General features: G+C 48.5%; 1 protein-coding gene across 1 annotated transcript in view; it reads right to left on the reverse strand.

Moving 5' to 3' along the window:
• Positions 1-349: 349 nt before the first annotated feature.
• UBXN10 (UBX domain protein 10) overlaps positions 350-22,793 on the reverse strand; it is a 71,858-nt gene continuing 49,414 nt past the window's right edge. Inside the window, exons 2-3 of the mRNA XM_078643009.1 lie at positions 8,639-8,740; positions 350-1,343 (exon numbers count right to left, since the gene is read on the reverse strand). Coding sequence (XP_078499135.1) covers positions 477-1,328 — 852 coding nt within the window. The 5' untranslated portion in view covers positions 1,329-1,343; positions 8,639-8,740 and the 3' untranslated portion in view covers positions 350-476. The remainder of the gene's footprint in view (positions 1,344-8,638; positions 8,741-22,793) is intronic.

A 22,793-nucleotide genomic window follows, 5' to 3' on the forward strand; every position in this document is an offset into this window, starting at 1 on the left:
CATCATGCATCAGTCCTCTTTTCTATCAATGAAATCTGCGTTCTCTTGGCATCGCATGGTGCAAGCATTTACAGCTTCCCCTATTGCAAGTCAAGAAAATAGAGACAAAGGAGCTGGTCTTGCATAACTTGGGCTAGTCACCCAAGAGGTGACTTCTGATTATGAAGGGTGCATGCAAAAGAGGTCATTGTTTCAGGAGGGGAACTCAGTGTTTGGATTAGTGGTCACTTAGTGTGCGGGGGCATACATATTCACTCGTTGATTTTTAATCATTAAAACACACTTTTTAAACAATATTTTTCCTGTAGGACTGTCCCGCTGGAAGATCGCCAAGCCCCAAAATCAGGCTCTTCCATAATCTGTGGTATTGAGGGCAAAAGGGTGAGGAGTTAGTTGGCTTCTCTAGGGCAAAGCCAGGAATCTGTGCCATGTTACTCATTTTTCAGGACCAAAAGTGTTTAAAGTACCACACCCGATCAGTCTTGCTCTTTTTGTAAGATGCAGAGTACAGACTTGTTGGGAATCCCACAATCTTCCAGTGACTTGTTCAGGTCAGAGAAGCTCCTGCGTGGTACTTCCATAGTTTCAATGCTACATTTCTTATAACGAACAGTTGCCCTCTTTTCTGTCACAGCTATTATGGTTTGAAGAGTATCAGTGGGCCGAAAATAGCGCTCATATCTACGGCCTGATGGAGATCTCACAGCGAGAAGTAATCTTGGCTCCTCCAGTGGTTCCTCTAGGTCCAGATATGAGGAAGAACTTTTCTCGTTTGCAGTATCTTGCAGCTTCTCTGAACTAGTGGATGGTGTTGCCACAGGTTCTTTAGAGCTTTGTGCCCTAGCCTTACTTTTAGCTGGTCTGTCTCCTCTAAAGAACGGCTTTACCGGTATTTCCTGCAGTCTCTCTTTCAAATGTAGCTTGCTTGTTTGCTCAGACACATTGCTCTCAGCACTGTCTCCTGTCCCCTTTCTTCTGATGCAAGGCAAAACTGTGTACTTGTTCAAGGAAGAAGAAGGTCTAGATGGCATCTGCTGCAGGAGCTCAGGGAGCTCTTCCTGACTCATCCGCACATTAGACAGTTTCTTGCTGGTGGCAGAAGCAGAGTTACGCTGGCTGTGTGGCACTTCACTAGAAACACAAGCCGGAGATGGAGTTGGCACTGGCAAAGACAAGGGCTCCGCATTATGTGAGACTCTCACACTGGCTCTGGTGCGTCCTTTCGCAGACTTGGGCCGTGTCACGTGCATGGTGACTATGCTTGGCTGCCACGTGAAAACTTCAGTTCTTCCTGAACTATTGAAAAATTCAGGTGGTGCTATGGCCATTGCTCCTCAGGAAGCCTAAAAGAAAAAAAAAGAAAGCATGAGATCATAATATTTCTTTGGTTCACTTTTCTGGTTTCCTGTATAAGATTGTGCTGCAAATTTCTACTGCTCTTTCTACAGCACCTACTCGCTCCATGCACAGTACATCCCTGCTTCCTCTGCGGAATTGCGAAGAAGTTCACTTGACTATCTCATAGTTTTCTTACATCAGCAGAAGGAAGATTAAACTTTGAGAGGTTAGAGGCACGTCTCAAAAAGAACCTTTCATTCACGAGCAGGACTTCTGTGCTAGTTTCCTTCTGATTCAACAACAATATTGTTTCCGTAATTCAGCTTTTTGAAGTTACCTCTGCTGCTTTTTATTGTCATACTAGCACAGTTTACTCATTCCCTTTTATGCCTTTCTTTGAAGGGTTTGGTGTGCTGCCTCTTTGTAACTTACAGCTAGATTCATCAAAGTCCCGTTTTGCGAGTCTGTAATAGCGATTCATAAGGAATCGCTATTAAGGACTTGCAAAACGGGATTCATGTAGGAATTGCAAAAAATATTGCGATTCCTACATCTTCCTTATTTGCGATTAGCAAATTGCTAATCGCAAATAAGGAAAAACTTCCCATTCATTCCTATGGGCCTACAGGCCCATAGGAATGAATGGGGAGTTATTCCTTATTTGCGATTAGCAATTTGCTAATCGCAAATAAGGATGCGACTTCAAGGGTGCCAGGGTTGTCCAAAGGACACCCTGTAGCACCCCTGAAATGAAAATTTACACAGGTGTTGCGCACACACATGTCCAAAGGACATGTGTGTGTGTAACATGCAACTGAGAAAAATGCACTAAAGTGCTTTTTTCTATTTTTTCGCTATTTACCACGAAGTCAGACTTCGTGGTAAATAGCGGCCAAATATTGCGAATTCGCAATTCAAAATTGGTTAATGAATTGCATTTAAGGAATCTCAAATAGAGATTCCTTAAATGCAATTCCTCGCACAATTGCGAATTCTATAATAGCGATTATTGCATTTGGGATGATGAATCCCAAATGCAATAATTGCGCTCGCAAAGGGCCAGATTCTCAGAATCTGGCCCTTTGCGAGCCGATTTTCGTTTCATGAATCTGGCCGTTAGAACCTTGACTATTCACCTTCCATCTTTATTTTCTCTATCCTGGGTAAAACCAAACACCCTCACTTTTGGGTGGATATGAACATATAGTCAGTTTTTTAACACTTTTTCATACAAAAGTGATGTGGCAAATTAACTGTAAAAGGGAGAACTACATAGACCACAAGGCAATAGGTGACCAGCAAAGAAAAAAAAAGTCTACCAAAGCCAAGAACCACGCCTAAAATGTATTAGGGTTGGTTTGATGGAGTTTGGATATCTAATGGTGCTTTATAGGGACTAGTGGCATTAGGGTATGAACATTTAAATGATTTCAAACTGGTACTGTTACACTACTCTAAAAAGTTCCAAGACGAGTAAATCTGATATCCGTGTTGCACTAAATACTTCATGAGGAAACTTATTACTGCATTGATTACTACAGTGACCAAAATGCAATATGGGTGATGTATATGGGTTCTTTAAAAATAATTACTCGATGGAAATGTGCTGTTAAAGATAAAAAAGAAAATAATATAACTACAATGTCTATAATGCAGTGGGAGGCCAGAAAGCAAGAAGGCAATTAAAAACCTCAAAGAATACTCCTGTAAGTAGTGCTAGTTTGATTAATTGTACCAGAAGTCTATGTCTACATCAAAAGTTTATATCTAGCATGGTTCAAATCCAATACTAATTATTAGAGATCCACAGATATCAACATTTTGGTATTACCATAACAGTTGTCTCTGAAAGATGTACAACTTTAAAAATCTTTGAATACAGGTACACCCATATCCTGAGCCACAAAACCACCTTCATGCTGACAGAATGCCAACTCCTCAGCCGACTTGAAAGCAAATCCAAATCACTGCGCTATGCATAGTGTGCTATGGAAACACTCTGAAGGCAAGAGAGCAACTGACAATTTTTAAAAAAATAATATATCAGAGCAGCAACAATTATGAAATATAAATACAGAACCAAGTATAACAGCTAGACTTCACCAAGTAGATACAAGATCCAAACCGTCAAGTTTTTTTAAATAATTACTTGAAGTTCAGTAAAGATCGGGTAGTTTTCAAGGTATGCAAGACGTTATTCCAATCTACAGGGGTCATATAGGAGAAGGACTAACTTCTTGTTCTAGTCGTGTTGTATTTAGAAATTGCCAAGGACATGAAGGGCCAGATGTACGATGGAAAATTGAATGCACAAACGGGTTTGCGACCCGTTTGCGCATGCAATTTTCCTCTGGGCCGTGTACTAACACTATTTTGCGATTCGCAAAATAGTGTTTTGCGACTTGCTATCTTCCTAATAGCGACTCACAAGCCATGTAAGACAGTTTGGCAATCGCAATTGCAGTCGCAAAACACTCGCAATTTACTGCCCTCTTCAAGAGTGTGGTAATGAAGTCGCAAATGGGAAGGGGTCCCCAGTCGACCCCTCCCCCTTGGCAAAAGCAGGGGAAAATAGTTTTTTGGGGCAAGCAGTGGTCCCAGGTACCACTACCTGCCCTTAAACAAGCATTGGCATAGCCAATAGGTCTCGCTTTTGGGATCTTTCAAATACATGAAAGTGTACTTTTTTATTGTTTTGGAGTGCAATAACACCATTTCGCACAACAGGATACAAGCCGGGCATATTACACACGATTTAATAAATGTTTTCAGAGCTTGCATAAATGAACACGTCAGTTTCACTCACCAACAACAATAGTAATTACTGGAGCTGTTTAAGAACTTGAGGGCACACTGAAATATTATTACAAGTAAAACACTTAACAAAGTTGGATACGCATTGCTATGCCAATAAATTAAATAAACAAAAGCGGGGAGTTGAATTTAAAAATATAATCTATACCTGTGGACACAGTTTGTTGGGGAGGAGGGGTTCTGGCTTGAGGTGGACGCTGAAGGCAGCCAAGGGAGTGGTTAGGTGCCAGAACAGGGGTGCAAAACAGGATGAGTGCTGAAACAAGGCTGTGGAAATGTATATAAAAAACGGGTGGCAGCTGAAACAACTGCGCGGATAGCGACAAAACAACAGTTTAAGAAGAAAGCGGCGCTGAACGGGAGAAACAAAGTTGGGGCTGCTGTGTATCGAGTCGGAAGAGAGTGGGGGCGGAGAAGGAAGAGAAAGCCGGGGAGGTGGATTGCGAGGGGTCTCTGTAAACAACTGTTGGCGCAGCCCTGAAAGTGACGGCGCGCGAGTACACAATAGCAAAAGTGAAACCAGGCTGGCGAGTGGCAAATGGCAGCTGTGCACGTCGCGCGCTTGTGCGCGTAACGGCAAGCTGGTGGCCGCCAAAAGCCTGAAGGTAGCACTTTTTTAAAAATGCATCCGTTTTCCTTTAAGGAAAACGGGCTGCATTTTTTTTTTAAACTGCTTTTCTGAAAAGCAGTCCCAGACATGGAGGTCTGCTGAGCCCACCTGGCCACCATCCCTAGGAGGGACAGCCATTCCCAATGGGTTTGCAAATTGAGAGTGCCTCATTAATATTCATGAGGCTCGCATTTTGTGACCCCATTGGGAATCGCAATCAGTGTTTCTGACACTGTTGTACATTGTAAATTGCAACTCACAATCGAGTGCAAATTGCGAGTCGCAATTTACACTGGTCGTACATCTGACCGGAAGTATTGTGGCCCATAAAATGTACTTTTCACTACTACAGGAACGAGGGATCTACCATGTACTGAATTATTCCAATGCTAACCAATAGATCTCACAGCAGATCAGTGAGAATTTGCCGCTGTTGATATCAACCTGAAGGTATGATGCAACATCGCCTCTCAATTTGCAGTTGAAGTATTTACATTCCAAACAAGACACTGGAGGTCTCTATGGCTGTCTATGGACATCAGACTGTGCTTTCCCAAGCTTAAGGAAGAACTGTTCTCGCACCAATTTCTGCAAGGGCTTTGGACATTGAAGACTGTATGACACTGAGTTATACATGGGATTCATGGTGAAAGGAGAAAGAATCAAGTTGCTATTGCACAGCCATGCAGTCACACCTCCAATGAGTGTTAGAGTTGTGCATGCATAAACATCTCCGCTATGAGACAATCAATGTTTCTTTACTATATCTCCCCCCACAAAGAGTTGCTGATACGGTCCAGCAAAACTGCTTGCCTCATCGTCCATACTACATTTTGTTTGATGCACTTGCACCACAAATCAAAGCGAGGATACTAACTTACTTTTCTAGCCTCAAATTTTTTCATGTTTACTGAGCATTTTAAAATTTGGGATTTTACGTATTGCTTTTTCATTTAAACACACTTTATTAATCTGCTAATCTTATTTAATTTTCTAAGCAGTTGAGGAACCCCCGAGTAGGCTTCACAGATCCCCAGAACCCCAGAGTAGGCTTTGCTGACCCCAGTGGCCCCAGGACCACAGGTAAAATCCACTGTCTTAGACTGAGTCTCCACTGGTGAATGTAAATTGACTGATCAGGCCAAAGAGTAGGGATGGGGTGCTGTTCTGAGTACACCATGTGCCATGTTTCCCAATAACCCCATTCACACAGGACTTTCACATCAAATTAGACATTTCCGAAACTGCATATAAAATCATAGCCCACGTAATGAAGAAGACACAAAAAGTAACGTATCATGTACATTTATGTGGGAGTTACAAACTCAAGGACAGCTCTCACATGGTGCACAGAATATTTAGGGATTCATTTAATTGTCGAGGTGAGGTACTCCCAGTCCTTCCAAACCTAGTTTAAGTGATACTATATACACTCTCATATGTGGTCTTAACCATATTGCCCCCTATTTGCACCTACTCATTTACTAAGGAGATAGAGTAGTGGAATCAGGACGAAACCTGATTCACTAGGAATTTACTAATGCCAGGCTCCCCAAACCTGATACCAGCAGCATCCCTGCGCTAGAAGGCTCTCCACTAGTTGTAGGTAGTGAGGAGTACTATTCAGGAGGGACATTGCTAGGCCTTTAAGTTTGAACGGAAGGTCCACCATTCAATTCCCTACTTCAGGGAAAAGGAAAGTGTTTTAAGGATTACTAAACCAGTATATTTTTCCCACAAATTCATTTTTCAGACCATCAAGGCAGGGGCTAGAGTTAAGCCAGAACATAGGTATGGGATTTTCAGGTATGCAGAACCACCCATTAGATTGATCACCCTCTGCAATGCACCTGCATGCCTGTGTACTTGTCACTTACTTCCTAGACTTCAAAATGTTGTGCTGCCATCCAATTCTGGGTCATGGTGTAACTCGGAGATTTTGGAGGCAGGGGTTGGAAGGGGATCCACCTGTTCCGAGGCAACAACACCCAGAGGCTCAGGACAGGCATAGTGCCACAAGTTGTTCTCTTACGCTGCCCCCGGACTTTGTCCCAGTCACTCAGCTTCCATGCAGAGGCATCTACACACTCGTAAAGGCGGGATGAATGGTGCATGACGCTGATGGAGAGGAACGCAGGATAAAATAGTGATCTTATGAATGGTACGTGGCCTGAAGACTGATGTAGTTGGACAACTTTCGCATAGAGGTATTGCCAACATATATAAAGGAATACACAAGAAAAAAAGTTCATGGTTATAATAGTATTATAGGGACTCTGAGTGCAACCTTTACTGGCTAAATAAAGACAGGATTGAAGATGTTTCCGTTCTAACAAGACATTTAAGTGTACATTTTGGAGAAAAAAAATCTGGTGGCTAAACTAAGACAGGATTGAAGTTTCTTCCCCTCCTTTACAAGATATTTAAGGTAGTAAATCCGTGGTCGTTGCACTACTAGAACCTGGAGTGATCTCGGAGAACTTTTGGAGGTTTGTAAACGTGATATTGAAGACCTAATTAAGAGTAATTCCAGGGTATAGAGAACATATGTTGACGGGTCCTGATGAAGGTGGTTTCTATCGCTGTTATCTTCCACCGAAACGCGTTGACCAAGTCCTTGTAAAATCCCACTAACTATAGTGGTTTTATATTGGGCAATAGACCGAAAACCAACAAAACGTGTTAACTTGTCAAGATATATGAGGTTGTGACTGTATATGAGTGAGATAGAGTATTGTGTTTGGTTTAGTTCTCTACCTGGAGATACTAGTATGTGTATTAGTATGTGAATAATTAATATTGTACTATCATTTTTTGATGATAATGTATTTTGCGGTGAAAATAATTATTTGAAAGGAGTGTTAAATGAGTATATAATTTCAATAAAAAAATGAGAAAGTAAAATGAATGTGTTATTGTAGTATGGGTATGCCCATGTAATTAGAGGTTGAATCCCGGAAAAATTAGGAGGCCATGAGGGAGTTGTCTCATTGTGTTTGCAGTTTTTCTCCCCTCTTCTCCCTGACCTGAAAGTGATTGCTTTAGAGGGGGTCCCCTAAACTTTACGAGGCATCTACACACTACAGTAATCTTCTTTCCAACTAACTCCTTATCACAAAACAGACTGGTAAAGGAAGACGTCTGGAAAACCCTTGCACCCACTTTATCTATGACACTGCTACTTTCTGTACAATAGTAGCAATGCACTGCAGGAATCTGTCCTCCTATTGCTTTTTCTAGGGAACACTAAAAGGTATCCCACCCCTTCCAGGACATATGGGCACTGCCAGCTAAGTCGACAAACAGGAGCATACACACAATAGTATTCAACCTCTTTATTATGAGTTTCGCACGGTTAACCAAGTCACTTCACTTGGCACTGCCAGCTAAGCCGAGACACACGAGAATACACACAATAGTATTCAACCTCCTGATTATGAGGTTCGCACGGTTGACCAAGTCACTTCACCAGCCAGTCTATTCAGCCTCTAAGGAGGGACCTTTAAATATACTAATGCGTATACTACAGTGCATGAACAAAACACACAAAAACAACACATAAACGCACACAAGCATATAATCCTAGCACAGACAATAGTATAAATAAGAAGATGACAGAATGGACAGGGATGATGAAACAATAATGTCACAGGGAAATGTAGCAGTTATGTTGCCCAAAACTCATTAACTGGGAGGCAGTCCTGGACCAGGAAGATTTTAACCAGCATATGTCTTCCTTATTTTCTAAGGCTACTATAAAGATCTCCACACAAAATCAGCTAATGGCCGCTTGCACCACCTCCTGTCATCAGTAAAAAATACAGAAGATCGAAAAATAATAACTATCCCGCCAGAAAAGGCTGGAGAAACTCTTACCTTGTTGCGTGGAGAGAAGGTGCTCTTTGGGCTTTGCATTTTGAGGTGCTTCAGAGCAAAAGTCGCAGTACACTTTCAGTTAAGGGCTTGTCAGCACCATTCCTAAATAAGAAAATATAAACGTGCATGAAAGTAATTGTCACAAAAGTATTTTTACCAGTATAATTAATTAAACAAATAATGCATATTGTTGAATAGTGATCCATTCAAACGGGGCCTCATGTCTAGTTACTTCAAAGATTCACCATATAAAATTCACAATGGGTCCATAACCAAATAAGAAATCAAATTAATAGTAAAAGGAGCCTCTTTGATAAATTAAAGGGGACCACGGAGTGCAGATTAAAATGCAATTATCTTTACCTAGTCCAGTATATCGAACCAACAGGCATTCCAGAATGTTCCTTTATTCGATGATGTCTATATACATTTTCAGATTTATTGAGGCAACATTCACACACATTTAGCCTCATTTTTAGGGCTCGCTGCGAAAAGCTCGCGAAAGCGCGCTCTCGCAGAGAGAACTATAGCTGTCGGCTCAGCCGACAACGAGTGGGAATGTGGATACAAGACCTGGCCGCGCGCAGCATTGTCCCATAGGATAACGTTGGGCGCGTGCGCTTTTGCATGGCAAACAAAGCCGGATCGCGACGCGGCACTGATAAACAGGCTGGCTGCAGTTAGCATAGTGTGCCGCCTGACTTGTTACAAGTCTGGTCCGTTGCGGGCTGCTCCAAGCTTCCACATTTTTTAGATCCTTTGTCCCGTGCACGCCTTTGCAGCGCGGGCGTGTAACACAGATTTTATTTATCACCCACCGAAGTCACCGCTGCCGGCCCAGTTGAGCGCACTTTTAGAAGTTAAGAACCGTGCCCAGGTGCGTTTGAACAGCATTCTATTTGCCCTAAAAAACTTTGAAAGTAAGTGTGCCTGCCGCAGCCATGATCCCGGCAGAGCAGCAGTGATATACAGTCATTCATTTGTCCTGCTGCAGTTGCGGGTCTGAGGTTGCACTCACTTGTACCTGGATAGTTGTATTACCTCTAACAAAGAGAGCTCTGCCAGGGATCGCCCTCCCCGCCCCCCCTGTCAGTTCGGCAAAGAAGCGCTGGAGGGTTCATATCAGCGTCATCAAAGCTTTCTCCGTCGAGCCCTGTGAGATCTACCCGGGCAACGTGTGGTACAACAGCCCCTGTCAGACAGGTGCAGAGCGGAGGGACACATCTCTTTTTGTAAAATCATTTGTTCTGTTTACCAATAGGTTCTGTTGATGGGAGGGAGGGAGAGAGTGGTTGCACTTAATGTGTACCCCCGGCGCTAGTTCTGGAAGGCGCGTGCTTCCTCATACCAGTGTGCTTGGCATGGCATGGCGGGGGAAGGAACAAGCAGACCCATTTCAAAGACCACTGCCCTCCGCTCTCTGACAGAGGGTTCTGTGCCTTCGCCTCACAGCCAATCACGCTGCGCCCCAGTGTGTCTGACAAAGTATATAGCTAATTATCCTGCAGGTTACTTAAAGCCACGGGGCTGTCGGGCATACATTGCTTGCTGTTAGTCAAGCTCCATGAGTGCGTGCTCTGCCTGCACTGAGGGGGTTGGAATGTAGTGGAAAAATGTTTGACTGCTGTGCTGAAGGCCCTCGTTGCCTTCAGCTGACTGGATGCACTGGGGATGGAGAGAGGTTCAAGAACTGGGAAAGCATGTTTGCTTGTCGAGGAACACCACACATGGGAAACTCGTGCTGTGCGTTTTGTGTATGTGCACGGTTGTGTGTTTGTTTGCGTCTGTGTGTTGGTGGCCTCATCATATAAGCTGCAGGAGAGCACCCCCCAGGCATTCTGTTAGTTGCACGTGAAAGAAACCCGGAGCCGGTGACCAACTCCAAGCTTCCGTGGAGGACAGGTGAGAATCACTGCCTGGTGCTCACCGGAGGCGTCAGCTGTGTGAGTGGAAATGCACGTACAATAACCTGCAAAGCCAAGCTAATAAACCAACCTCACTGCAGTGCTATGTTGGCCCCACAGCAGGGTTTTAAGCGGGATGAAAAAGCTGGGGGGGGGGTCGCTCAAAGGGGCGTGGACAATCTAATTAAGGGCATTGCTTAAAAACATGTAAACTAAAAATCTTTGTTTAGCACAGTGTGCCACCCGACTTGTATTTTGCTGTTTCTGTCAGTGCATCCAGATATGACACAATAAGTAACATTATACCTACAAGTCTGGACTATTGGCTTTGTCAATGGTTGTTAGTTGCATAAGATTAATAAGCAGCAACTATGGCTTGTATTTAATATTGAAAACGCTTCCACTTAAAGCCCAGGTGACCCACCACAGTGTTGCTGCTTCTGAGTTTCAAAAAGAGAAGGGAAATCCAGAGAGAAAATGAACCTCTTTGAGTGATTCCTACGACGCTCACCTGGCATGATGTCATGCCGTAACTTCTCCACTAATGCGAAGTGAGCAGAGCACATGATGTGCCTGCTGTCACTGCAGTCTGAAAAAAAATGGACCGCCTGTGCTAGGGCACAAAACAGAACCCCATGGAGACCCATTTCCAGGCCTCCTTTAAAAAACTGCCGGTGCTCAGTACCAGTGAGACCCAGCCCATTTAAAGCCCTGGCCCAGAGACGAGTTACCACTGCCTACCTCAAATAACTTAGCAAAATATCTAAATCGTTGTGTGTGTGTGTGTGAATGTCACCAGACATAAAACAGCTCCGTGATGTAAGTTGATATTTCCGAGATGTTACAATTATACCATCGGCATAAAATGATAAATGAACCTGTAGTTCTATAAAATCAATGGATCCGGCACTGGGTGTACGCTCTGCGGCGGAGTAACACTCTTCACTTATTCGGTCTTTTCTAGGACCACATACGTTGCTGCACACACGGCTGTAATCCACTGCACAGGTCAGGAGGCTTTCCACCGTGGTAGTGTGGGCCCCACATTCTATGCAGCCCAGTCCGAAGGTCTTTGCTCTGCAAGTCTTCATCCACTACCAGGAAGTCACGATCTCTGCACTGGGTTTACATTCTGCATGGGTTAAAACTGTGGTCACATCCTGTGCTGCCCAGTTTCACGTTTTGTTTTGCACAATCACTCATTCGAAGCAACCCGGTCCCAAATTCCAAGCTGCATAGTCCCACATTTCGCAGTAAGCAGTCTACCATTCTACCATTCTATGTAACTAGGTCCCTCTTCTGTGATACATAGTTCGCTATTCTCCTGCCCAATGTGCTACCCAGTCCCACACTCAGCGCCTGTGTTATCCAATGGGCAGAGATGCACAGAAAGACACTTAATGCACAGCCACATCCTACGTAGCTTATTCTTTCTTCCGAGGGGCCAAAGACCACATTTTGCACTGCCCAGACTAGTCCAATGTACTTGTCTGTCCAGTCCCACATTCTTCTACGTGCAGTCTCACTCTCAGACTAGCGAGCCACACACTCTAGGGTGCATAGAATTTACATTATTCACAGGTGTAACATTTTGCCCTCCCAGACCCATAAGTCGTACTACTACATCACACCTTGCACATTGCCTAGTCCAATGTTTTGTGCTGCGGTCCCGCGCTCTGTGCAGTCCATTCTTCTGTACTGCAATGCACAATGCAATGTGCTGCATAGTGCAGTGCCACGTGTTTCTTTATGCAGTGCCCTCTCTCTGACCTGAATAGACTCGTATTCTGCATTGAGCATTCACCTTCAAACGGCTCTGTCCCATTCTCCTAACACGCGTACCCTATGCGTTGTCTCTTTGTGCACCAGCGCTTGTCAATCAGTGTACATTACATACAAGCATTACGAGAAAGAACAGATTCCTTTAAAATAGACCAGGCTATTGATATGCCATGGGTGAAGTTCCCTCTCACATTTGCTTGGTTTTGTGCCCACGAGAACACTTTGGTGTGCAGTGTACCATGTTACGCTTTGTTCTGTGTGCCACTGTGATTGTTGTATTTCATTGTACTGTGCACTTCACTGCCTGTGTGTGCAATCATAATCATATAGTTTCACTGCTAACATATTTCCATCTACCCTGCCCTGCCTGCGCCTTGCCCTGTATGTTGAGAGTGTTTCCCACATTCTGACTAGAACTTACAGAAAGATAATATAGAGGCATTTCATTTAAATGTTGGAGGTTTCAAAGCAAAATATGCTAGATTTCTGGGTGGTAGGGCAAAGTGGTACATGGTGGGCCGTGCCGCCGGGTGATGGGGGGGCCCCCTCCATGTGCTTTGCAGGGGGGCCCCTCAAGTTTTGTTACGCCACTGGTGTGTGTGTGTGTGTGTGTGCGCCTGCCTGCGTGTGTGTGTGCGCATGTGTATGTTTGAGACAGCCTGTATAAAACAATGAAAGTATTATGTAGGTAAGTTTCATGTATTTATTTTTTCATGTATGTGTTTATGGCATGCAGCCATGTTGCAGGAAACACTTCAAAATGCGAACAGAACTGCGACAAGAATCTGCTGCATCACTAAAAAAAATTACGGACTCTGTAACTTAACACTGCTACATGGAAAGGCTGGTGTTTTGTAGGCCATGTGTACTTTCTAGTGTAGTTGATTTGGAGTCAGATGTAGCTTATGATGCTAGATAGAACTGATGTTAACTAATTAAGTTCTTAGACGTTGCACGTTTGGTCTATAGGTGGAAATATCGGTTTTGGTGGCAATTTGAATTTTCACATATGGTACATGGAGGTTGATTGTGCTTCCTATAAGTGTTGCACTGTATCCGAAAACATTAAATAACTAAACGTGGCATGTGGCCATGTTGCAGGAAAACACGTTATTTATAAGCAACCTGTGTAAAAGAACGAAACTATTATGGCGCTATGTTTAATGTAGCTATTTATGTTTCTGTAACATATAGCATAAACTTTCCCTAAAGGGTGTCTGAGCACTTCATAATACGAACATAATTGACACAAGAATCTGTTGTGCTACGAACATTTTTTTTTTTTTTTTTTTTTTTTTTGAGGTTCAACACTGCTTTATTGCATGATATAGACCAAAGTACACAGCTGTTAGTGCCCACAACCCGGAGGCCGGCAGCGCAGTATACAAGTATAAACACAGCCTTGGAGTCGGCATCCCTGGGGCCCGACGGCGATGTATAAGCAAATAGAAGAAAAATAAGGCCATTCGGCGTTGTAGGGTTTTTAGAGGATGAGCTGCAGCAGAACAGTAGTTTTCATTTCAACCTGTATTGAGAGAACAAAAGTATAAATTACTCCCCAACATGGAAGAACCTAAGAGGCATTTCGATCGTCCTTGAAAGGTAAAAGAGGATATAATAACTGGCAAAGCGGTGAGGTAGTGTAGGTAACCAATGTAGTGTACAGTCTAGTGTTAATAGAGCCTTGGTTTGGTAGGGTCCCTAGTGAGTCCGGAGACTATGACCGGATCCCCGTGTCATATGTAGCGTGTCGAGATGTAGGATGTGTCTACAGGCATGCAAGGTGATTAGTCTAGTCCCTACGCATTATAAGAGGCATATTCTGTGCTAACATCTATGACATGTGAGTGTCGCAGCTAGAGTGCAAGGCCATTGCTGAGTCGGACATCGTGGCCTCAAGAAGGAGCAGTATCCCCCTCAGGTGCGTCGTCCGCAGCCGATCTTTGGAGCATGTAACATACCAGGGGGCCCCATATGTCTCTGGGTTTACAGGATGTAGGTAATAATTCAGCAAACGTGTTGTATTGGTCTTGACAATAAGTTAGGTCTGCCAGCCAGGTCTTGAATTTAGGCGCTCTGCCTCGGCCCCACCGACAGGCTACTTGGCGTTTAGCCAACAGTAACGCAATGTCGACAAACTTCCGGTAAGAGCTAGGGATCTGTTGCGTGTATCCAAGTATCGTCACCAAGGGGTCTACGGGCACCGTGGCGCCCGTCATATCTGTAAGGGCGTCTGGTACCCGCTGCCAATATTGCGCCACCTGCGGGCATTCCCACGCTAAATGTAGGATATCTGCATGACTGGCATGGCATCGCATGCACCGGTCATCATCCGCCAGACCAAATCTGAATTTGCGCATCGGTGTGTAGTATATTCGTTGTAGGTATTTATAATGTATAATCTTGAATCTGCTGCTGGCAGAGAGGCGAGAGGTGAGCGCGCTGCAGTATTGCCACTGCTCATCAGTAATGTCTGCAGCCAATTCAGTCGCCCAGCGCGCCCGGGCAGTGGAGTCCAGCGTCTACGTTGCGTTCCTGAGCTGACGGTAGAGGCCAGATACCAAGTGCTTCCCATCTCGAGAGTTCAGTAGAAAGTGGAGCGGGGGGAGTATCTCAGGTTCGTCAGGAAATTTGGGGAGAATGTCCCGCATCCCTGCGCGTAGACGCACGTAGTAAAAGAGATCTAGTGGGGTGTAGACATATGATCGGAAGAAGAGGTCCAACGTTTTAAATTGACCATTGACAAATAGGTCGCCCCAACAGGAGATACGTAGTGTAGTGCACAACACTCGGAATCCCTGCTCCTGTAGTAACGTGAGCTCCGGATGATAGGTAAGTGGTAATTTCGGCGAATAAGGTAGCTGGCATGCTAAGCTCCTGGCAATTCGCCGCCACGCATCCATCGTGCATGAAACAGATGTATTCGGCGTGGTTATGGATGATTCCGGGCAAAGGAGTAATCCTGACAGCGGGAGGGGTCGCACTATCCAGTCCTCCACCGCTATATGCGGCATGTAAGGAGTGGGAGCCATCCAGTGGTAGGCAAAGTGCGCCTGAGCGCACTGGTAGTATTTCTCGAAGTCCGGTATATCGAAACCTCCCTTGTCATAGGGCAAGGTCAGTGTGGCCCATTGAAGCCGTGATTGCTTGCCTCCCCAAAAAAGTCTGCGCAGTTCAGACCTTAGCGTCTTAAAAAAGAAAGCGCCGGGGAAATAGGGAATGTTGATAAAGAGGTAGAGGAATCGGGGAAGGATAACCATTTTAATTAGGGACGCCCTGCCGGCCATAGATAGTGGCAGGGTGAGCCAGCGGTCTACAGTAGCAGTTAGGTTCGTGATAGCAACACCGTAATTGGCTCGTAGCGTCTCCTCCCTGTCTCGGGAAATACGTATCCCCAGGTAGCGGAGATCCGTCCGGCACCATTCCAGAGGGAAATCGCTCATTGCCTCAGTAAGGGGAAAAAATTGGGACTTGGACCAGTTGATGTGTACTCCGGACATGTTCCCAAATACTATGAACTCTCTGAGCAAAGGATTGAGGTTTATCTCAGGGTGCTTGACATATAGTGTGATGTCATCCGCATAGAGGGACACATCAATTTGTCGCTGTAGGCATTGGACCGCGCCGTCCCGATGAAGTTGACGTAAACGGCAGGCCAGTGGTTCCACAGCTATGGCAAATAATAAGGGCGAGAGCGGGCATCCCTGGCGTGTGCCTCTAGTAATGTCAATGGACTGCGATAGGTGGCCATTGATCAGCACTCGCGCCGTAGGTCGGGTGTAAAGTAGGCGTATCCAGGACATGAACAAGGGTGGGAATCCCATGCGCGTCAGGACAGAGAACAAATAGGGCCATTCAACTGAGTCAAATGCTTTGGTCGCGTCAAGGAAGATTGCTGCGACAGGCACGTCGGGATGTACGGTTCTTAGAAGGGAAAACAGGGTGCGGAGGTTGTGCGATGTGGCGCGGCCTGCAACGAATCCAGACTGATCAGGTAGGACGAGTCTGGTCATTAGCAGCGATAGTCGAGTGGCCAGGACTTTAGCTAGTATCTTCACATCGCAGTTTAGGAGGGAAAGTGGGCGATATGAATTGCAGGAGCTGGGATCCTTATCAGGCTTCAGCAGGGACGTGATGACGACCTCACGCATAGAGCAGGGCAGGACCCCTTCGTCGAGGGATTCTGTGTAAACCTCACGCAGAACGGGGGCCATGGTGTCAATGTATGCTTTATAAAATTCGGCAGGAATGCCATCTAGGCCAGGAGCTTTACCGTTCTGGAGAGACATGATGGCATCCCGGATCTCATCGAGCTCGAAAGGCGCAGCTAGAAAGGCCCTGTCCCCATCGCTAAGCCAACATAATGCCACATCCTTCAGGTAGTCAGTGTAAGATGGTGTGTTCCCCACAGTAGAGGTGTATAATGAGAGGTAATGTGTCGTGAAGGTAGTGAGTATGTCATCCGAGTTTCTGAGTGTGGTGCCATTCAGGTCTGTGAGTTCAAATATGATATTGCGATCACATGTTGGTTGAGTAAGTGCAGCCAATACCCTCCCAGGCCTGTCTCCCTCACAGTATTTTCGGGCCTGCCAGTATTTGCCACGGAACTTAGTCTCTCTGGTAGCCTCCTCTTCAAATTTGGACAACGTTTCCCTAAAGGTAGCATGTAACACCGGATCAGGGTCATCCACCATGCGGCGTTCTAGTATGCCCAGCTCATCCTCCAGTGTGCTAATAGTACGACGGATATCGCGTAAGACCCCACTGCTCTTGGATATACAATAGCCCCTTATAGTGACTTTGAATGCCTCCCAAATATGTTCCACAGAGTGTACAGATCCTTTATTTCTGGGGAAAAACGCAGCTATCTCCTCTCCCAGTTCAGTCCGAAACAGAGCGTCCAACAGAATTTCAGGGCGGAGTCTCCAATGAGGACGTTGGTTATCCCACCCAGGAACACGAAAGCGAAGGACAACGGGGCTGTGGTCAGAGTACGTCCTAGGCAGGTGAGAAACCCCCTCCAGCTCCGCGGCAACCCCCCTGGAAATCAGAAAAAAGTCTAAACGTGCCCATGTCCCCGTGTGTGAGGTGAAATGTGTGCCCTCTCTCCCCACTGGGTGTACGTGCCTCCAAGCATCTAGAAGGTCCCCCTCAGCAATCACCTCCACCTGCGCCTCGCGAGCTCTAGGTTTATAGGAGCACACCCCATCAGCTCTGTCAAAGTGTGGCACGAGTGCCAGATTGAAATCACCTCCCCAAATGATGTGCCGGGATCCCGCAGTCAGAATTTTGCCCCACAGAGCGGTAAAAAAAGCAGGTGTGTCTATATTCGGTGCATAAACCACCACAAATGTGTAAGTGTCTCGGCCCAATCTGCCCCATAAGAGTGCATACCTTCCCTCCCTATCAGCAAGTTCTCCATACTTGTGAAATGGTACGGTCCGGGCCACAAGGATAGCTACCCCCCCTCGCATATGTGGAGTAAGAAGAAATAGATACGGTTCCCAGCCCACTTACTGGCAAAGGTAGCCCCATCTCGTGGCGGCAAATGAGTCTCCTGCAACATAACCACCTGAGCGTGGTGCCTATCGAGATAGGCCACAACATTTCGACATTTTCTAGCATCGTTCAGCCCCCGGACATTCCAGGACAAGCAATTTAAATGTACATTAGCAGTAGGTAGAGACATTTTGCAGTGCAAAGCAATAGCAGTAGTAACAACCAAAGCATAAAGCCGGGGTCTGCAGCGGCTCCCCGCTATTGACTGTTCGTAAGGACCATGCATAACCTCGTACAATCCGCCTACAGCATTCAAGGAAGTAAAGCCTCAACAAAAAACAGTCCAACCCTCCTCCCACCCCAGCATCCCAATCATGCCAGTAGCCAATGAGTCCCACCCAACTTTTCCCACCCCTCCCTGTCACCCCTAACCCATGTAGTGACCAAACAATTAGTAACAGCTTAAAGGGGAGTACCCTGAGGGGGTAAAACAGAGTGCGCACAGCCAACTCTCGGCTCCAGTTCGGACCGCCCTTGGTGGAGCCTAGAGCGAAGAGAGTGGGCCTTGGCGTACATTACCACAGGTGTGCAGATGCCATGCGACGACAGTGACCTTGTCCAGTGCAGGTGCCGCAGTCCATATGTTAAGTGAATGTCCAACCAAGTAGGGTAAACGGCCTACAGAGTCTCCGGGGACAAACGTCATTCGTCCTGTTCTGGTGGCAGATCATCACGTTCCAGCTCTTCTGCAGCATTCCGGTTCTCTTGTCGCTCCCTTCGGAGTGTTTTCAGGAAGTCTTCTACCTTTTGCGGGTTGGTGAAGAATCTTTGCCGTCCCTGAAGAGTGATGCGTAGTTTCGCCGGGTATAAGAGAGCATAGTCCACTTGGCTTCACGCAGTTTTTTCTTCACGGGCAGGAATTTGCGTCGTTCCTCTTGCACCAATGGCGTAAAGTCCGGATAGAAGGAAAAAGTGATTCCATTGTACTGCAAGTTACGGTGAGTTCGGGCTGCCCTCAGTGCTGTATCGCGGTCGCGATAATTTAGTAGTCTGGCTATAATAGGCCGTGGCGGCAGTCCTGGCTTGGGTACAGGCGCAAGAGAACGATGCGCTCGTTCTACGATGAACTGGGCAGAAAAAGCACCTTCACCGAGGGTCTCCTTAAGCAATTTCTCAATAAAAAGTTCCATCCTGCCCGTGTTGGTAGATTCTGGCACATTTGTGACGCGTATATTGTTGCGACGGCTACGAGCCTCCAAATCTTCATTCTTCGCCGCTATAATCCGGAGTAAGTTGTCCATTCGCGCTAGTTGCGTCGTATGCGATGCGGCAGTATCTTCGGCAGTAGGTATACGCTGCTCTGCAGTCGTGAGTCTCTCCTCATGACGATCCACCTTGTGGACCAAGGCGTCTAAACGAGCAGAGACCCCATCAACCTTTTCGACCACTGTCGTAAATCCCTGCCTCATTTCCTGAAATAGGGCTCGGAAATCCAGGTCCGTAGGGGGGGACGGAGCGGTCGCCGGAGGCGTCCCACTGGGTCCAGGGCCACCAGGCACCGATTTTGTACCCTTTTTGGCACCGTCAAAGCTCAGCTTCGCCTGACGTCCATCGGGGCGCCCCATGACTGTGGAGGGGGCAGGCCGCAGATACCACGCGCCCGAGTGGTCTGGTGACTCTTCGGAGGTCGCAAGTGGGCCGTCAGGCAGCGGTGGTCGCGGTCAGCCGCGGCAACTCTCGGTAAGGCAGCCGCCGGCAGGACCACGCGTCGCAGTGTCTATTAGAAGTAGGGCGCGCGTCCGGCGTCGCCCCCGCGAGCCCAAGGGACATCCGCGTTAGGAAGGAACAGTGAGGCCTCGCAGTCCAGCCGACAACACAGTATTCCTGAAAACGTGGTGCAGGCAGATCAATATCCAGGTCACAGCACACTCACTGGATTATCAGGTATTGTCTGATGGGGGTATCGTGTGATAAAGGTGCCAGCACAAAATTCTCTACACCCCTCAATGCGTGGGGCCCATAGGAGCGATGGCATCCTCCAGCGTGGAGTTCCTCTCTGCACAGGGCCTTAGGTGTGAATAGCTCAGCCGCAGCACTGTGACAGCCCCTGCAGGACGATGGGTCGGAACCTTCCCCAGGCTGACCTCGGCCTTCACATCTCTCCCCCTCCCGCCGGGTGAAGCACGGAGGTCTCGCCGCCAATCCGGGTGCAGAGGCTCGCTGTCAGCAGGGGGGTCGGCGCTAGTAGCGGACCGACTGCAGGACCCCTCCGATCCAAATTGCAGCGCGGGGCCGCCCCCGCTAGTTCAGGCGGTCGTCCGGCAGTGTGGCCCAGTCCCTCGCGGCCGACCGCGGCCTCGCGTAGGACTCCGCCCCCCGCGCTCCTCACCCGGAGATGTCAATGCAGGTCTCGGCCGTCACAGCGGCCGTCAGATCTTCGGCCCTGGAATCGGCAGCGGCTCCAAAGTTTGAACGGAGGTAAAGGGAGATAGCCTGCAGGCAGCGACGGGCTTACTTGGCGGGTCTGCACCCTGTAACGTAGGATTAGAAGGAGGATCAATGACCAAGGCACGGGAGCTACTTAATCAAGCGGCCATTCCGCTCGTGCGCCCTCTAGCGCCCCCGTGCTACGAACATTTTTACTAACTTTGTAAGCTAACACTGCTAGATGGGGAGGCTGGCTGGTGTTTTGGAGGCCATTTGTACTTTCTGTTGTAGCTGATTTGGGGATAGATGTAGTTTATGATGCTAGATAGAACGGGTGTCAGCTAATTTAGCTCCTGGACGTTGCAGCTTTGGTCTTTAGGTGGAAATATTGCTGTTTATAGGTGGAAATATCGTTTTTTGGTGGCAATTAGAATTTTCACATATGTTACATGGAGGTTGATTGTGCTTCCTATAAGTGTTGCACTTTATCCGAAAGCATTAAATAACTAAACGTGGCATGTGGCCATGTTGCAGGAAAACACGTTATTTATAAGCAGCATGTGTAAAAGAACAAAACTATTATGGCGCTATGTTTAGTGCGGGCGCTGTAGAGTGCGGGGCGCTGTAGAGTGCGGGGTGCTGTAGAGTGCGGGGCGCTGCAGAGTGCGCTGTAGAGTGCGGTGCGCTGTAGAGTGCGGTGCGCTGTAGAGTGCGGTGCGCTGTAGAGTGCGGTGCGCTGTAGAGTGCCGTGCACTGCGGTGCGCTGTAGAGTGCAGTGCGCTGTAGAGTGCGGTGCGCTGTAGAGTGCGGTGCGCTGTAGAGTGCGGTGTGCTGTAGAGTGCGGTGCGCTGTAGAGGTCGGTGCGCTGCAGAGTGCGGGGCGCTGTAGAGTGCGGGGCGCTGTAGAGTGCGGGGCGCTGTAGAGTGCGGGGCGCTGTAGAGTGCGGGGCGCTGTAGAGTGCGGGGCGCTGTAGGCGCTGTAGAGCGTGGTGCGCTGTAGAGCGTGGTGCGCTGTAGAGCGCGGGGCGCTGTAGAGTGGGGCGCTGTAGAGTGCGGTGCGTTGTGCTGCAGAGTGCGGGGCGCTGCAGAGTGCGGGGCGCTGTAGAGTGTGGTGCGCTGCATTGTAGAGTGCGGTGCGCTGCAGAGTGCGGGGCGCTGTAGAGTGCGGGGCGCTGTAGAGTGCGGGGCGGTGTAGAGTGCGGGGCGGTGTAGAGTGCGGTGCGCTGTCGAGCGCGGGACGTTGTAGAGTGCATGGCGCTGCGGGGCGCTGTAGAGTGCGGGGCGCTGTAGAGTGCGGGGCGCTGTAGAGTGCAGGGCGCTGCGGGGCGCTGTAGAGTGCGGGGCGCTGTAGAGTGCATGGAGCTGTAGAGTGCGGGGAGCTGCGGTGCGCTGTAGAGTGCGGTGTAGAGTGCGGTGCGCTGTAGAGTGCCGTGCGCTGCGGTGCGCTGTAGAGTGCGGTGCGCTGTAGAGGTCGGTGCGCTGCAGAGTACGGGGCGCTGCGTTGTAGAGTGCGGTGCGCTGCGGTGCAGAGTGCGGGGCGCTGTAGAGTGCAGGGCACAGCGGGGCGCTGTAGAGTGCAGTGCGCTGTAGAGCGCGGTGCGCTGTAGAGCACGGTGCGCTGTAGAGCACGGTGCGCTGTAGAGCGCGGTGCGCTGTAAAGTGCGGGGCGCTGCGGTGCGCTGTAGAGTGCGGTGCGCTGTAGAGTGCGGGGCGCTGTAGTGCGTTGTAGAGTGCGTTGCGCTGTAGAGTGCGTTGCGCTGTAGAGTGCAGGGCGCTGAGGGGCGCTGTAGAGTGCGGGGCGCTGTAGAGTGTGGGGCGCTGCGGGCGCTGTCGAGCGCAGGGCGCTGTAGAGTGCATGGCGCTGCGGGCGCATTAGAGTGCGGGGCGCTGTAGAATGCGTGGCGCTGTAGAGTGCGGGGCGCTGTAGAGTGCGGGGCGCTGCGGGGCGCTGTAGAGTGCGGGGCGCTGCGGGGTGCTGTAGAGCGCGGTGCGCTGTAGAGTGCAGGGTGCTGCGGGGCGCTGTAGAGTGAGGGGCGCTGTAGAGTGTGGGACGCTGTAGTGTGCGGGGCGCTGTAGAGTGCAGGGCGCTGCGGGGCGCTGTAGAGTGCAGGGCGCTGTAGAGTGCAGGGCACTACGGGGCGCTGTAGAGTGCAGGGCGCTGCGGGGCGCTGTAGAGTGTAGGGCGCTGCGGGGCGCTGTAGAGTGCAGGGCGCTGCGGGGCGCTGTGGAGCGAGGGGCGCTGTAGAGTGCGGGGCGCTGCAGAGTGCGGGGCGCTGCAGCGTGCGAGGCGCTGCGGGGTGCTGCAGAGTGCGGGGCGCTGCAGAGTGCGGGGCGCTGCAGAGTGCGGGGCGCTGTAGAGTGCGGGGCGCTGTGGGACGCTGTAGAGTGCGGGTCACTGCGGGGCGCTGTAGAGTGCGGGGCACTGCGGGGCGCTGTAGAGTGCAGGGTGCTGCGGGGCGCTGTAGGCTGCGGGGCGCTGTAGAGTGCGGGGCGCTGTAGAGTGCAGGGCGCTGCGGGGTGCTGTAGAGCGCGGGCGCTGTAGAG

Source organism: Lissotriton helveticus, chromosome 5_1 (assembly GCF_964261635.1).
Source record: "Lissotriton helveticus chromosome 5_1, aLisHel1.1, whole genome shotgun sequence".
Taxonomy (NCBI): domain Eukaryota; kingdom Metazoa; phylum Chordata; class Amphibia; order Caudata; family Salamandridae; genus Lissotriton; species Lissotriton helveticus.